The sequence below is a fragment of the Chroicocephalus ridibundus genome, chromosome 4 (assembly GCF_963924245.1).
Source record: "Chroicocephalus ridibundus chromosome 4, bChrRid1.1, whole genome shotgun sequence".
Taxonomy (NCBI): domain Eukaryota; kingdom Metazoa; phylum Chordata; class Aves; order Charadriiformes; family Laridae; genus Chroicocephalus; species Chroicocephalus ridibundus.
The window spans coordinates 6946144-6962519 of NC_086287.1; the positions used below are offsets into that span (position 1 = coordinate 6946144).

Sequence of the window (16376 nt, forward strand, 5' to 3'; positions counted from 1 at the left end):
ACTTCCAGAGCAATACGAACTGGATTTGTTGGGTTTTTTTAATCTCCTGTGGCTTCTTGCCTACACCCTCCCCCTCCCAAAGTCAAGCAGGCTCGTTGTGGTGGTTGACATTAGAGCCCATCCAAGAACTACAAGAGCAGGGAGAGCTGGCAGTTGTTCTCGACAATAACAACCAAATGAGTTGTTGTAGGCCAGGGATGGCATGACGGGAAATAAAAAATGAAGTAAACAGTAGCTTTCCCACAGTGCAGAGGGAAAGAGCTTGAGGCGGCCAAGCTTTTCTCATGACGTTTTGTGGAGCGGCAGCCAAACAAAGACTCTGCATTTGAATTTCAACATGGATACTTATAATGCAAGTTAAACAGACAATTAGTCCCTATCATTGCTTTTAGGGTATGTTACATTAAAAATGTCCTTGGGCAGTACAACTCCAGCCACGACATTCAGGGATGCTGTCTTGGTTTGGCTTGCGGCAATCCCAAATGGCAGTTAAAATGCAAACCTGCATAATAGAGATTGTGGAGGAAAGGATGGCAGAAAATAGTGTTCTTTTATAGCCAATCATTATATAAAAAATGTCATGGAAGTTTAGAAACTGCAGTTATTGAAGAAAGACTTAAGGAGTTAAAACACTGTGCTTTGCAGTACGCGTTGGTGACACTAGGAATGATCAAGCTCGAGTTAATTTAGGTCACGTAAGTTTATCTTTAAGGGAATGTAATTATGGCTTGGTGGGTGGGAGAGTTACAGAAGAGAGACTTTCTACTTTTATGAAAGTGGTAGGTACCTTATTACAGAAAAGGCGCCTGGTCATAGAAGAATACAAAAGCACGGTCAGTGCTACTAGTGGCAAAGTTTCATTTCTGTGAGCTTCTCTCACGATCTTTTTCTAAAACCAAAATATTTCATCTCTGTTCTTTAAACGTTTTGAAACTAATGAAAATAAATTTACAAAAAGTTCAACTGAAGAAACAAAATGAGGCCCCCAAAGCGCACACACATTGTAATTATTCTTTCTAACCTGTTCTGGTATAGAAATATGATGCAATCCATTGAACTTTTTTCTTTGTGTATAATTAATTATAATTAAGATATGTTTTAAAATGTGCTGCAGAAGAGGTAAATGGAACTAGTAGTCTATGCAAGGTATCTGCAAAGCATACTTCAGGTGTTTTGTTGTCACGAACGTCTAAAACTACATGAATGTTAAGACTTTAATATACTTTTAGAATGCGGATTGTAAGCTATGTCTCCCAGTCTGACATTTTTTCAGACAGGTGTAACAAATGCTTATTCGAGTGCAATGGTTAAATGCCATGTTTTCATCTTCATTCCACCCGATTTTTGATACTATTTGATACCATAATTGATACCATTACTGTGTAGGACAGTGCTTTACATGCATAAACTAAGTCATCAGCTGCTGAAAGGCACAATAGCAAGTATCATTACATTTTATACAACAAATATAAGTTTTTAATTCCAAGTTTCATTATTTTTATGGGGCTTTTCATAGCTAAAACCTTTTTTGACTACATTTCAGACAAGATAGTAAGTATCTTTAAATGGAAGGTAATTTTTTAACTTTTTTTTTTACAGAAAATGCATGCTACAATATAAAAATTGTGTTCTTGAAAACATAAAAATGTTTAGCAGGTAAAAGTATGTTGAACTCTAAGGGAAGACTCATTTAATAACTTTCAATTGTTTAAATAAAACATTATATACTTTTGCGAAGGTGTTTTTTGGAGTAGTAGGTGTACTCATAATGTCTAATCCTCTAAAGCTTCCCTCATAAAAATAGACTTTTTAATTTAAGTAGAGTCTTTCCGTTTAAATGGCCTATGTAAATGCAAAAGTTCAGGTTTCATAGGCCTGTCTCTGCTTTTCATTTTACTGGCTTCTGTTACAAGACCTTGATCTTTAGGAAAGCTAAGAGCTCATCACATCCGGACGGGAGTCGAATCTGTAAAGTTGCTTTAAGTATCTTGTTTCCTACTTTGGATATCTACTACTTGAAACCTTCTTCACAATCTTTTTCCTACATTTCCTACATTACACAGAGTAACCTGTCTATTAGGTTAAAGCATTGTTTAAAATAAATAAAATCTCTGAGTTTGGTGCCCTGACAATTAAAATGGGCTATTTCGTACTTTAAGAGATCCTTTCACAGGTTTACTGAGGTTACTATCAGTGTCAGAAATTACTGAGGGCTCATTTTGTGTAATCATTATGTAAGCAGCTAAACTGCAGAAAGAAACAGCTCTTGGTAAATGTTCCAGTTTAATATTCCATCTCAGGAATGTCTAGGCTCCATCAGATAATTGTGGTTATTTTTTTTCTGTACTACTTACTGTGGAGAATTTAACTGAACGGCTTAATGAGAAATACTTTGTTGTTGCAGATGAGCTTTTATGAATACAAAATTCAGGAAAGTCAAGATTGTGGTTCCCACAGCAACCGTGGCTTGTTTCTTGGCTTCTGTTTAGGGTTTAGAATTACTGGGCTAAATGCTCTTCCCAGTTCCCTTGACTTTTCCCATGTTGATGTGAAAGCTGAGATGAGAACTTGGCTCAGGATTTGTGGGTAACTTTTTTGACCGAATATGTTTCTATTTCCAATTTGTCCAATATACAATTGTGTGGGAATAATTATTCCATCTTTTTTGTCTTTAAAATTTTTTTTTGGAGACTAACCATTTTCCAAAATTCATTAAAACTTACATGGTTCAACGTTTTACGGGCTTTACCCCTCATTTTACTCCTGCTGGCTATAAATGGTAAGTATTGTCATGGGGTCCTGGTAGACAGCAAATTATCCATGAGCCAGCAGTGTGCCCTTGTCGCCAAGAAGGCCAATGGCATCCTGGGCTGCATAGGGAAGACTGTAGCCAGTAGGTCGAGGGAGGTCATTCTCCCCCTCTACTCTGCACTGGTGAGGCCACAACTGGAATACTGTGTCCAGTTTTGGGCTCCCCAGTTCAAGAGGGACAGGGAACTACTGGAGCGAGTCCAGCGTAGGGCAACCAAGATGATTATGGGACTGGAGCACCTCCCTTATGAGGAAAGGCTGAGAGAGCTGGGACTCTTTAGCCTGGAGAAGAGAAGGCTGAGGGGGGACCTGATTAATGTTTACAAGTACCTAAAGGGTGGGTTTAAGGAGGACGGAGCCAGGCTCTTTTCAGTGGTTCCCAGTGACAGGACGAGGGGCAATGGGCACAAGCTAGAACATAGGAAGTTCCGTTCAAATACACGGAAAAACTTCTTTACGGTGGGGGTGACAGAGCACTGGAACAGGCTGCCCGGGGAGGTTGTGGAGTCCCCTTCTCTGGAGATTTTCAAGACCCGCCTGGATGCAGCCCTGAGGGATGTGCTTTAGGCAGTCCTGCTCTAGCAGGGGAGTTGGACTAGATGATCTCTAGAGGTCCCTTCCAACTCTGAAGATTCTGTGATTCCGTGATTTTTTGATGGAGAATGTGAAAGGAAATGAAACGTCTGGAAAAAAGTCTCCCTTCTGATAGAGGATGTAGAGTGATTCAGTGACTTAAGTCCTTCTAACTTGCCTGCAGCGATGATGCAGGAGGACATTTAATCTGTGAGAGTGGGTCTCAGTGAGCTTTGAGGAAGTTCCTCATTCACCTGCAGCTGTCTTAGGATACTCAACTACATTTTTATAAAAACTTTTGTTCAGCAATTAAAAACAAATCCAATGAAAAAGGAAAACGCTTTCTTCATGTTGTCAGCTATCTTCTACCACCATCAGGTACACGTCTTCAAATGTGTTCTGAAGTGGTCGCTGCAATGCCTTAATATGCACATTTTCAAACACTATATCTAATGATGAGCAGCACGTGTATAGGGGAGATGGGCATTTAGAGCGCTTATTTAAATTTCAAACATGAGGTGTTACTCTTGTCTCCAGGATGCACCTGTCTATTTGATAACACAATTTGGATCTTGACAATTGTGAATCAAGCACAAAAGCGTTTGAATATTTGTCTTATATCGCTTTGTGGGTTTTTTTTTTTTAAACTACTGTGAAGAATGTTGTGGGCTTTTTTGATTTGAATATTAATAGAAAAAAGTTTCTATAGGGCTTCTACTAAAAATAGAAGTCACATCTAGTTTAAGACAAACATGATAACATTTCAAGTAAAAAACTTTTGCAGGAAAGGATAAAATATGTCATTGAAAAGTGGATACTTAAAAGGAATGTTCAATTGTGGCTCCACTATAACAAAATGAGCGCACTGTTTTCTTCTGTTTTTCCTTCAGACCCAGGAAAGGACAAAGACACATACACAGATGATTCAGAACATGGAAATTATGATGCTCGTACAGATCAGTCATTGCTTATTCAAAACAAGCTTACGAGACAGAAGACAGAACCTCGGACTAAATCATCTTTAAAGGTAATGGACACAAAACTTTTAAAAATTATATCAATTGTTAAAATGTGCTTAAATATTTTTAAAATAGAATTTTTAGGGGATTGGCTAAGTTGCAGCTTAAATAAATAGGTAAGAAATTTCTCATAGTAAGAAATTTAGGTGGCTCCATTACACTAGTTTGACCTACAGAATCAATGAATGAGATTCTCTGTACCAAAAGTCACCGAAATGATATAGAATCAATAACTGTAGTGATTCCTATTGACTCATCTAAGAGGCAGTAGCCTTCTTTCAAAAAATTTGTATTGCACAGAATTTGGGACATAGGTTTCCCAGCATGGAGTGAAATTTGTGTCAGCTGGGCGGCCTCAAGAAGCTAGGAGAGTTTAGAAGAAGTAAATTCATATAGCAAATGTAGTAGTCGAGAGTGATCTAAAGTGTAGGAATGTCCTTCTAAGGAAAATCCAAATGATTGCTAGACAGGTTGAATGAAAGATGAAATTCGCTGAATGTATAGGAGAGCGTAGGAGTATTTTCAGGAGGCTCAACTAAAGCACTGGGAGAGCCGTCTCACCAGATGAATCTGACATGTTATCTTGCTTAGTAATTACCGAGTCACAGTATTCATCACAATGCATTTTCTACAGCAGTTCATCCACTACAATGCTAAAGAATTATGACTGATTTTCAGTTCAAAACATGTATTCTTTTTCTTCTCGCTCTGGACTGGGAGGCCCTTTAATTCTCCTTTCCATTAAGCATAATTGCTTGTAAATGTAGGACAAATGACCTAACCTCAAGAAGTTCTGAGTAGTTTTCTTCTTCAAGCACTGGAAGTTGCGTATTCTGTAGCACAATTTTTTTTTTAACCAACGATTCTCTGATTTTTGCTATATAAAGGCATGAATAATCCCATGCTACAAATCTAGAAAGGCTTAAATTGCTTTAAGGTTCTGTGCTTTAGATTCAGTATATTCTTCAGTAGGCCGTTATACACTTCTCTCGTCTGTTAGGCCTGTGGCACTTTGTGGTTTTAGTATTGTGTGCATTTTTCACAAGAGTCGTGTAACTGTTGTAGAGCTCGTTTTCTCCGTCACACTCGTCATCATTACTGCAGGATTCTGGAACACAGGGAGCAGGTTGATGTGATCCCTCAGGCTTCATTTCCTGGCATGCTTCAAAAAAAACCCCTCTTAGAATAACAGCTATCTAATAACTTTCAGATAGTTTTAGAGGCAATCCTATTTACACACCGGAAATCTGTGACGTGAAAACGAAACTCTGGTAATGGCAGAGAAGGATTATATTTTAATCTAAACTATTGCAATGAAAATTTTTTGTGTTCACAGATTATTTTTTTTTGTCTGTTTCTGCAAGGCTAGCTGAATTAAGACAGAAATAACAATGGATGTTTGTTTGTGATTTTGTTGATTAGGTTAGACAAAGCCTTTTATGTTAAATGTGGTCTAAAAGACAGGAAAAATAACGCAGAATCTGCAGAATTTAGAGTATGTTATTGAGCACTAAGTGGTTTTAATAACAGGTAAAGCCGCTACCAAAAAAAATCTAGTTGCGGATAATATCTATCTAAAAACAGGCATCTCATTGTGATAAAGCAAAATATTTTTTGTATTTTCAAGTAAAATATAAGATGATCGCTAGCTGTGTTTTCTCCAAGCCTGTATCCACAACTGATACAAAGCTCATAGGCAGCCAGTAAGCTAACTTTCTGTCAAAGTTTAAAGAGGAGCCTTGTACTTGTGTTAAGTTTAAACAAAAACGCACTTCTTATGTCTCAGTCTTCGTATGTCCTGACCTACTGAACAAAGTGCTTCGGAGTTTAAAAACAGTCTTCTGAAGCCACTTCTGGCTTTTAGCCTTGACAAGTCCTTTTATCACAGCAATCGCTTCGGAAACTGCCTTCTGCTTTCAGACTGGTTTTGCAAATGAGGCACCCAGGCAGGATTCTCCTCCTGTTGCCTATTTGCCTGCCTCCACGGGAAGAAGGCAAAGGGGATTTAGATGAGTCTGCTATTAGAAAAACAGGTTACTATTTTGCCTTTCGATTATTGTACAAGTCTTTGTGGCAATTAGTGGGAGATGTCTAAGGGAAACTTCTTCCCAAAACGGATATAAAACTAGCAAAAGGAGGCTTCTAATTCTTTTTGAGACTGTTGAAAGCACCGAAGGCAGCTCTACAGCTGGTAAGTACTCTCATATATTTGGAAAATAAACTGATCTATCATGATTTAAGATGTCTCCTCAGTCTGGCCAGAGAATGAAAATGAGAAACACCGCATTGGCAAAGTGTACAAGGATAAAAGCTTATTCTTATTCTCTGCTTGTTAATGATTCTAATTTAGGCTTGTTTTGGGAGAGTTGTTTTACACCTGAGAGACTCAGGAGAAAATTGCTGAAAAAGTTATTTGCAATTAATGCTTGGTACTATTACCTGTCTCAGTGATGAGCTACTTGAATACTTCAGCAGTAATGAAATTGTCTTACTGGCATGATGGAAGCCGATACACATTTTTTTTTTCCAGAATTGTTTAGTGGTTCAGGTCACACACATGATGCGGCATTTTCCATAAATCTGATTTGTATTGCTGCAGTTTTAAAGCTTTAGAAACATCAGGTAATTTTGACATAGCATCTGGGTGCCAACATTCATCTTGATAGTCATCTGCTTTTCTCATTTCCTTGATTATGATTTATAATTCATAATCTCCTTTAGTGTGGGTTGGTATCATTTCAGAATCCACAGATTTAATATTGAAAAATTGTGAGTCGTTCAGACCCATTAAAAAGCTGTCTTCATTATCCCTCTCTGCCATCTTTTCATCACCAACTGCTGTTGAGATTGCGTAGAAAGGATGACCTCGCGTATGCGATTCTGCCAAGGGATCTCATGCAGAGGAGTGATGCCAACAAGTGGCTGCTGGGCGAAGGATGGAGTGAGTAGTATCTGCTATTGCAAGGGAAATGTAGGAAATGAGAAGGTCCCTGATGGGAAAATGCGATGTTTGAAATGTTCTAGTTCCTCTAAGAAGAGAAAGCAGGCTAAAGAGACTTTATCACTTGAATGACAGGCAACATTTGTCCAGAGAAACAGCAAAGTTGGTAGCAGCGACTTCCTTTCTGTACCAATTACTATCACATGTATAGCGGCAAGATAGGAATATTAGAGAAATTACACTTCCATGGCCTTTCATTCACTACTTTACTGTTACTCATTTTGATCTGATGAATTTTTTATCAGATTTTTTTTTCTTTTTCTAGATAGTGTATGTTGCTATCTGGCAAGGTAAAGAAAGGGTTTGTAGAACAAAGTTCACATTATCATATGTGTTCAGAAACTGTAAAAAAATGCTGCCTATACATTAGCTTAGTCTCCTGCCTTTTTCTGGTGTCCACCAATATCCACTAATAATACTGCATGTCCAGGCTAGCTTTGCGTTGGGTAGGATCTGCAACGATTTCTCGTTCAGTCTCCAAAAACGTTACAGAACTTCTAGGGAATTTTAAATAAGATCTTAAATAAGCAATTGGCCAAAACATATGGTGGATTGTATCTGATCAGCTGGGCATACTGCTGAAAATTCATTATAATATGAGCAAAAGTCAGTATGATCAGTGTAGGTTATTACTGTGATTATTAAAGGATAAATCCACCCATGAAAACCTGAAATGCATTATTTACACATTTTATTGGATACTTTGTGATTTTGAACATATATTTTCCTTTCTCTCATGCATAACAAGTATTTCGCTTACAGAATTTCATGGTGGTTTTGAAAAATGGAATAAATTAAAAGTCATATCTGCAGGATAAAAGCGTTCTTCACTCTTAATATTTTACTTTCCACACTTCTGTAGGAATTATTTTCTGTTTTAATTTTTTCCTGTTTAATTCCATGACTTTCACAGTTGCAGAGATCTGTGCTACGTGTTCTAATCCTGTCAATTTATCACTAGTTTCACATACATTTTTTCCCTCATAATCTTGCTCCTGTGTTCAGTGGAAGTCAGGCACATGTACTGAAAGAGAAGGGTTGGCCATAAAAATGTTTTAGTGTATAAATAAGAACAAGATGTCAGCTGAGAACAGTGTACTGGAAAGGAGAATAGCAAAGGGAGCCTAGATAGATAAAGAGTAGTCTGCAAACGCAGTCTAATAATACGAAAAATAAATAAAGTTTAAAAGGAATGTTAACAGATAAAATCATTATCCCAGAATAGAATGAGATGGTAAAGTGCAACAAAAGTTAACTTCATGTTTATGCTTCTAGTGCACGGCTTTCATCTGCTGTGAGGTTTTGTTTAAAAAGAGAAGAAAATAAATCAGAAAATATTTCAGGACATGCAAGAAAAGCAGTAAGTGATTTTATCATAAAGATGAAAGTTTTAAAAAATAAACACAGAAAGAAAACCTTTCAGTGATCATGTCAGTATGCTTCTTATTAAGGCCTCCCTATTAGACTTAAAGAGCAAATAGAAGTGGTAAAATATTAAGAATGGGAAGCTTCCTCCTGTCTCCAAACATTGCTGCTTCCTTATACAGTAACACTGAACATGCTTCCTTTCAACATTTTGCATAAGATTACCTAAACCCCCTCCTTTCCTGCAGCAAAATGCATTTTTCATACTATATGCAAATTTAGTTTTCATGCTTGCTCTGTAAGTCTGACTAGAAGAAAAAAGGAAAAAAAAAAAAGTCCTCTGTGAAGAAGCTAAAATAATTGCTAATTCTTTAGTTCACTCCTAAAAAGTTAAAGTGCAGTCGTATTCGGAAGGTCAGGTATTTCTGGAAGTCTTCCTCTCTGTTCAGAAGACAGCCAGGTTCTGCACAGTACCGTATAATACACACACAAGTACATTAGCGTGGCTAATTACGGCAGCCCGTTGCTGTTAACCAGGCCGCGTTGTCTTTGGTGCCCAAGACAATTTGTATATCTTTGCATATGCAAATATGTGCCCAGTTTTCTTTCCTAGGTTATTATGCTCATGGTTATTTGCAAAAGAAAAAAAAACCCAAAACAATATACACTTAAAATCAATCAATCTGTACTTTTGGAATTAAGTAATTGAAAGGATTAGTATAATAAATTAGTTCCGGGCTTATCCATTCCAAACCCCTTTATACACAAAAAGCTGATTGTCATCTTAGTCGTGTGCTTAGAAAATTTCTCATAAAGCACACTTTAGAGTATTCTTAATCAGAGTATGATTTTTAAAATGTAAAAAACGATTCTAGTAGTATTTTAAAATCTCTTAAAATATTTTCACCCCTAATTCCGTGTAACTTAAGTCTGTAACCTTGTTGGGGTCCCAGGTTTGATTTTTTTTTTTTAAACAACCTGAAACAAAGCAAGCATTAATTAGGAAACTCATTTTTGTTCATGGAAATAAGGCCATTGTAGTTAGCATCAGAAATGCATTTATTTCCAGAAAATACTTAAAGGTAAGAGTTGAGTCGTAAGCTCTGGCTGTAGCCACTAACCACTGAGATGGCGGCATCCTTCAGTGGGAATCGTACTGAAGATGTTAATGCAAAGCTCATGGTAACAGTATTAGGGAGCATTAGTAATCAAAATAAAAGAGGTGGTTTTCGTGAATCAGCCAGCAATCACTCTACTTAATAGCATCTTCTGAAGTTGTAAGAACAATAATAAATTATATTGGAAGAAAGCCTTCTTTTACGAGAAATGACCATTCTACTCAGAGCTAAAGCAGGGAAGCTGTTTATGTACATTTTGCAGTTTTAGGTAGTTACCGTGCCCAAGAATTTCACACATCAGACTTTACCTCTGCCAAAATTCCTGCCCTAGTTCCTCGAATTGTTTCCATGGCTACTTCTGTCTTATACATGATTTAACAGCCCCGAACTCATCCATTATGATCTCTGAAACAGCTCTTAAAAACCAAGACATGAAGAGATAGAGAAAACCATTTTTCCTTGCCCCACCTCTGATAACCAGTGCCTTTGTCACTGTAGGCTTTGTTCTCCCCCTCTTACTCCTCCATTCCAGGCTGATTTTCCTAGTGGGTGTACAAAGTGATTTTATATTTGTGTATGCGTGTGTGTATGTGTATGTTCCCTACAGTCCCGTTTGGGCTGTAAGGCCCCATACCAGTAAACTCTATGGTGGTGTTTACAAAAGTTTTATTTGTCAGAGTAGGTCAGTGAACACGTTGTTGTTTCCTTGAGGAAGGAAATACATTTCAAAGTCTTTTTCCTCGTCTTTCATTCTTCCTCCAGTGTTTTCTGGTCCTACAAATTTTCCCTACGTCTTTGTCTGTAAAAAATGCTACTGGGGAGATGGTGCTATTATGGATGCTGGGACTCAGTACTTCCATTTCCAGTAGCAGCATCACTTTTTGTACTTGTAGATTCTTCCCTTCCCTTCTCTTCTTATAGTTTCCCTGGGAAAAAAACCCAAGACATTTGAGTAAGTCTCTCTTTAATATGTTGCTTCATTATTGCTAAGAGTTTATCAAAACGATTTTTCTCTAGCACATTTAGCTGTCAGAATTCACAATCTGTCTTAGGGAGGAAATGAACGTTCTAAACATCATCACCTTGAAATAAAATGATTTTGGGAAGAGAAATTTAGCAATTTTGGGGTGCAAATTGTAAAAGAAGAGTCCTGAGGCCCAGCTGTGCACCTCCATCTATTGTTTGGATCCCAGACACTAGGCTGTTTTTATATTTACTTTCCTTTACATAATTTTACAAATCTAAATCCAAATTACACCACCCACACGGAGGAAAGATGACCTTCATCCTGTCTACTGTAGAGACAAAATAAACATATCGTGCTGTGGGGGCTTAATTCTTGTGTGCTGTATCAGTTGGCACTTACGTAAGTGAATGCTCCTGTTGTTGATTATGGCTGAGAATTGATGTTCTTTGTATGTTCATATAAATATGAAACTTCCTTAGGTTCTTTTTATTAAGTAAACGACAGTCCTTAAATTGAAACACAGACTCTTCGCTGCCTGAGCTGCACCCTGGTGTAAAAGTTGTTCCTCCCTGTGTGGGTCCCTTGGGTCAGAATAACCTTCTCCGGGCTGAGCCCAGCGCGCTCCCTGCACTCACCTTGTGCTTTTATTGCTGTTTTATTTATAACTGTTGATTGTGAGGGTGGTAGATGAAACTATTCTTTAGATACATTCTAAAGCAACTTACAGAGTGCATAAGCAGCAAACCGCTAACAGATGATGCTAAAATACATAGTTGTCAGCCTCTGTGTTTACGTGTACGTATGTATGAAATAGGTAGAAATCATGCTTATTTTCATTGCCGTTACTGGCAAAATTCAGAAAACTGTAATCATATAAAATAATTATTAAAGATCTTCTTCCCTGCTCTCCATTTAGCATTTATATGTTAGATAACGGTAATGAAAATCTTATACATGCAATAAACAAGTTAGACGATTTCTTTCATGTCAGACTTGAGTTAGTGGACGTTGGTAGTCAGGAGTAGGTAGAGGGAGTATCCACAGCCCCACCAGGCGCTCTCTCTACGCTTAGGTACTTCATGGTCACACCTGTGTCCGAGATCAATTTGGTCTGTAAATCACTCATCCGCAAGAACATAAATAATCATTTAAAATTTATAAAAACGAATACTATAGAGATTTTGTCAGCCTTTAAGCACTTGCTGTTATGTTCGCCTTGTTGAGGCTTGTCAGTGGCTGAGTGGACGTCAAATGGATGGTTACAACAGATAAGTCGTATCTACATTTCGTTCCAGTTAACTTCTGAATAGTAGTACATATTATTCATTAACTTGAACTTTTCACTGGTATAAGGGGGAGGGGGGGGAGAAAGTATGCTGATATATTATGTTACAGTGTATTTTTCACTGATTTTCAGTACGTTTCAAATTTTTCTAGCGGTTTAGCTATTAATAAAGTAATACCGTAAAACTGAAGCCTTCTGTACCGTGTCATTTACTCTTACATGGACCTAAAATTTGGTAACGGTTTTGGGAATGGTTCAACTCACTCTTCTAGAATATTTGTTTCTATGTATGGGGTGAAAAATTGGCAAAAGTTTCATCTACAGAGCAGAACAGTAGACTGAAATCAGTGGCGTTGAAATAGTTACAATTTCTGTGAACTGTGCTATATAAATTAATTGGGGAGAGAAAGAGTGTGTAAAACAGCTGCTCCCACTTTGTGAAGTGGGCATTGCTTATTAATTAGAATCTGAAAAAGAGTTCCTTGAAAAATCCCTCCATGTTGGCTAAATCCAAGGAAATTCTTCCTGTACCAGATTTGAATAGAAACGTAAACTCTTTTTATTTTATAATTTTGCTAAGTATTTGCATTATACTTTTGTTTCACTGTTTTGCTTGAGCGAAAGCTTCTTATTTAGGTTAAATTAATCAACTTGTTTTGTCTTGTGTAAACTGAAAACTTCAGTTGAATGAAAATGTCAGTATTTTGAATTTTACAGTTTCAGGCTTCAAAGCAGGGTGTTATTAAGCATGTGATTTGTTATAATAATCACAATCTATGAATTAACCAAAAAAATGATGGCAAATAATAAAGAAAACCAAGGAACTGCAATGGATCTGTAGTGGCAAAGCAATGCAAACCAGTGTATTTTGATTTTGCATTATGAACAAGTTTACTGTTGAGTGAGGAAGCGCTTCACAGCTTCACTACACAAATCGATAAGACTGAAAGTTCTCGTATTTAAACACTTGGGAAGAGCAAGGTGAACTTAAAACTTGAGTTTGCAAGCTGAACTATATATAGCAATACTCTAAAAGGAATTTCGGAATTTCTCAAATCCAACTTAAGTAAGTGGTTTTTTTGTGTGTGTAAAGCTGACAGGTGGATACTGTATCACAAAATCTGAGAAACTAAGAGGAGTAGAGAGAAAACCAAACATTGATCAGTCCTCTTTATAGACATTTTTTCTGGTGAAACGGGAGATCTTAAAAAGGGTAAAAGAGAGTAAAGGCTTTGCACAAATATTTCTTCTGGTGCTTTTCTCCTCTGCTGTCTTGAGAAAAAGGTGAAAGAATGACTCAGAGATTTATTGGTCCAAAACAACAGATAAATAATAAATGTGCTTTGCCTGAATGCCCGATGTATTCGCAGACTGATTCACTGGGCTGGGCGTAGATAGTGGTCAATATGCCTTGACTCATACCTTTAATTGAAATTACTGCTCCCTGTTCTCTGTACAGGGAGAGCTCCTTCCGATCAACTGAAAAAACACATAAATCACCAGATAAATTCTTCTGCTGGCACAGGTGTTCCAGCTAATGTAGGTGGACACCATTGCTTGAGAATCGCCCTAAAGGGAGACTAGGGGTGCCAGTGCCATTGAAGTGAATCAGTCCTGAAATCGATAGAACATGGGCTGGGTTCACTGCGCGACTGTGGTAAGTGGCTTCGCTATTGCTCATCTCAGCCCGTGGTGGTAGGACTCTGAAAGTGGCCTGAGACGAGCAGATGGAAAATTTCCCTCTACTGTCGGCGCAGCTCATAATTTATTGAGCATTGCCCCCAAATTACTCTATTTGGTGCAGATGAACCTGAGGGCGTATTTGCACGTTGTTGTTAATCTGAGAAAGAAAACCTGTCTTTCCAAGACTGAAGAAAATCAGATGTTTGAGAAATGAGGAAAGAAAGGTTATAAATAACAATCCGAAGAATTATAGAAGTTTAGAAATGTATTACAAAAAGGTAGATTTAATTTGCAGAATATCTGTACAGAAATTGCATGAGCAGAAACTGTGTAAGTTCCGGGTCTCCTCTTTGGGGGAATTTTGGACAGGCTTTTTATATCTGATTTTGCCTGCTCCATGGACCACAAAAGGAGCTCCAGGCTTTTGTGAAATCCTTGTGCTTGTCTTCATTGTTGCTTGTGTCTTAAACGTGAAAAAAGGTTGGGTATTCAAAAACTTGCATATTCAAACTTGCACTTTCAAACCTTTTGTCTACTACCTCACCTTCAAACCTGTGCATCTTGTATCTTTAGATCATTACATCTATGACATTTAACAGAAGAATAAAAATCAATGTTTTTACTGCTATTCCCATTCAGAATTCTTAGAAGAGGTTGCAGACCCTATATTCAGTGCACTAATAATCTTGGTTAACAGTCTTTACCTTCATTTAGACTTCAGATACTATTTATCTGAATATCTAGAGATAAACAGAAATAGAAGAATGTAGGGTATGCTATTCTTCAACAATTTTTTGATCAATATACTGATAAATTATTTTCCTTATTTTTTCTGTTATATTTAACTTAATTTCTAATGGGAATAAAAACCGAAAACCTGCAGTCAAAAGCCAAGCAAAAGGAAAGGATATTTCCTGTTCTCAACAAACTTGCAAAATGGTTTAGGATTGGAAATTAGTCTTCCTGGGTCTGTCCATTTCTCCTAATTATTTTCCAGTTTCCATATTATTTCGCTTGGTTATATTGGACATCTTGTCTTCTCCGCCTTTGTTCCTTTTTTCTCTAGATTTGGTTGTTTGAATTTGTTGGGAGATTTTTAGTTTTTAGAATTTTTTTGCGTGTAGGTAGTCTGTATAATTGACTCTAGATAGATTCTTAAATTCGTGTTAATCACATTCTCTAATGTGTTCGTTGCTTTAGTCCATGTTACATTTTCTGTGATTTGGCCTGTTTCTTGACCCAGCCATCACGGGACTGGAGCACCTCTTTTATGAGGAAAGGCTGAGAGACCTGGGTCAGTTTAGCCTGGGGAAGAGAAGACTGAAAAGGGATCTCATCAATGCTTATTAGTATCTAACGGGTGGATGTCAGGAGGATGGGGTGAGACTCTTCTCAGTGGTGCCCAGTGACAGGCCAGGGGGCAACAGGCACATATACTGGAACACAGAAAATTCCATCTCAACATGAGGAAAAACTTTTTCCATTGAGGGTGGCAGAGCCCTGGCACAGGCTGCCCAGAGAGGTGGTGGAGTCTCCAACTCTGGAGACATTCCAACCCCGCCTGGACGCGTTCCTGTGCCACCTGCTCTGGGTGACCCTGCTCTGGCAGGGGCTTGGACTGGATGATTTCCAGAGGTCCCTTCCCACCCTGTGATTCTATGATCTATGAAAATGAGTGCTGCATTCTCCAGAAGATGATGATAGTTTCTCAGTTTACCTTTTCAGATTTCAGTGTCATAGTCTGACACCAGTTGATACAGTCACTGTCTGTTCTGAATCACGCAAAACACAGAATGCAAAAACAGCTTGCAGCCGCAGGATGTAAAGCAGGGTTTTCCGTATCAGGGTCAGAGAATCCCTCGTGTTTGCAAGCACGGTGGGAAGGAACTAGACAAGATTTAAACATTGCTAACGTAGCATTGAAAAAGCAGTTCAGCTAGAATATCCAGGAAAACATTCCAAACAATAGCCTTCCTTTTTTAATTTTTTAGATTTTAGATTTATTTCTATCATGGAGAAAATACAACTATAAAATTTGCCCGGTACAAAGCTGGAAAACTTGGGTTAATTTACTTGCCCTTATATGTTTTTTTTAATTCCTACTGGAAGGTAAGGTTTAACAGAAGTTCATGTCGATCTATAAGTTTAAGATTTTAAGTTTTTTGCAAAGCTGAAAGAAATAGGTAGCGTATGGGTTTTGTGGAGCTATTTTATTTTGTTTTGTTCTAATTAGTTTGAGATCCTGAGCAACTGATGCTTATGAACTGCCTATACTTGTGACTTCTTTACATATTCATCCTGCAGATATGTGGACACCTCCATGCTTTAGGAAATGCTGTGTTACATGCAGTTCATGATAGGGGTCATCATCAGTTTTTTTATTTTATCTTCTCCAGACTGACGCCATGGCATCATCAGGACTCTTCTTCAAAGACGGCAAAAAGCGCATTGATTACATCTTGGTCTACAAAAAGTCAAGTCCACAGGTAGAAAAAAGAAGCACCTTTGAGAAGAATTTGAGAGCAGAAGGGTTGATGTTAGAACGAGAGGTGAG

The 16376-nt window shown here is 37.8% G+C and overlaps 1 protein-coding gene across 4 annotated transcripts in view; it reads left to right on the forward strand.

Annotated features, from left to right (window-relative positions):
• Positions 1-16376, forward strand: part of ANO3 (anoctamin 3) — a 212940-nt gene that overhangs the window by 129898 nt on the left and 66666 nt on the right. For all 4 annotated transcript variants that reach the window (XM_063332451.1, XM_063332450.1, XM_063332454.1 and 1 more), the window contains exons 4-5: positions 4275-4411; positions 16219-16371. In XM_063332451.1, coding sequence (XP_063188521.1) covers positions 4275-4411; positions 16219-16371 — 290 coding nt within the window. The remainder of the gene's footprint in view (positions 1-4274; positions 4412-16218; positions 16372-16376) is intronic.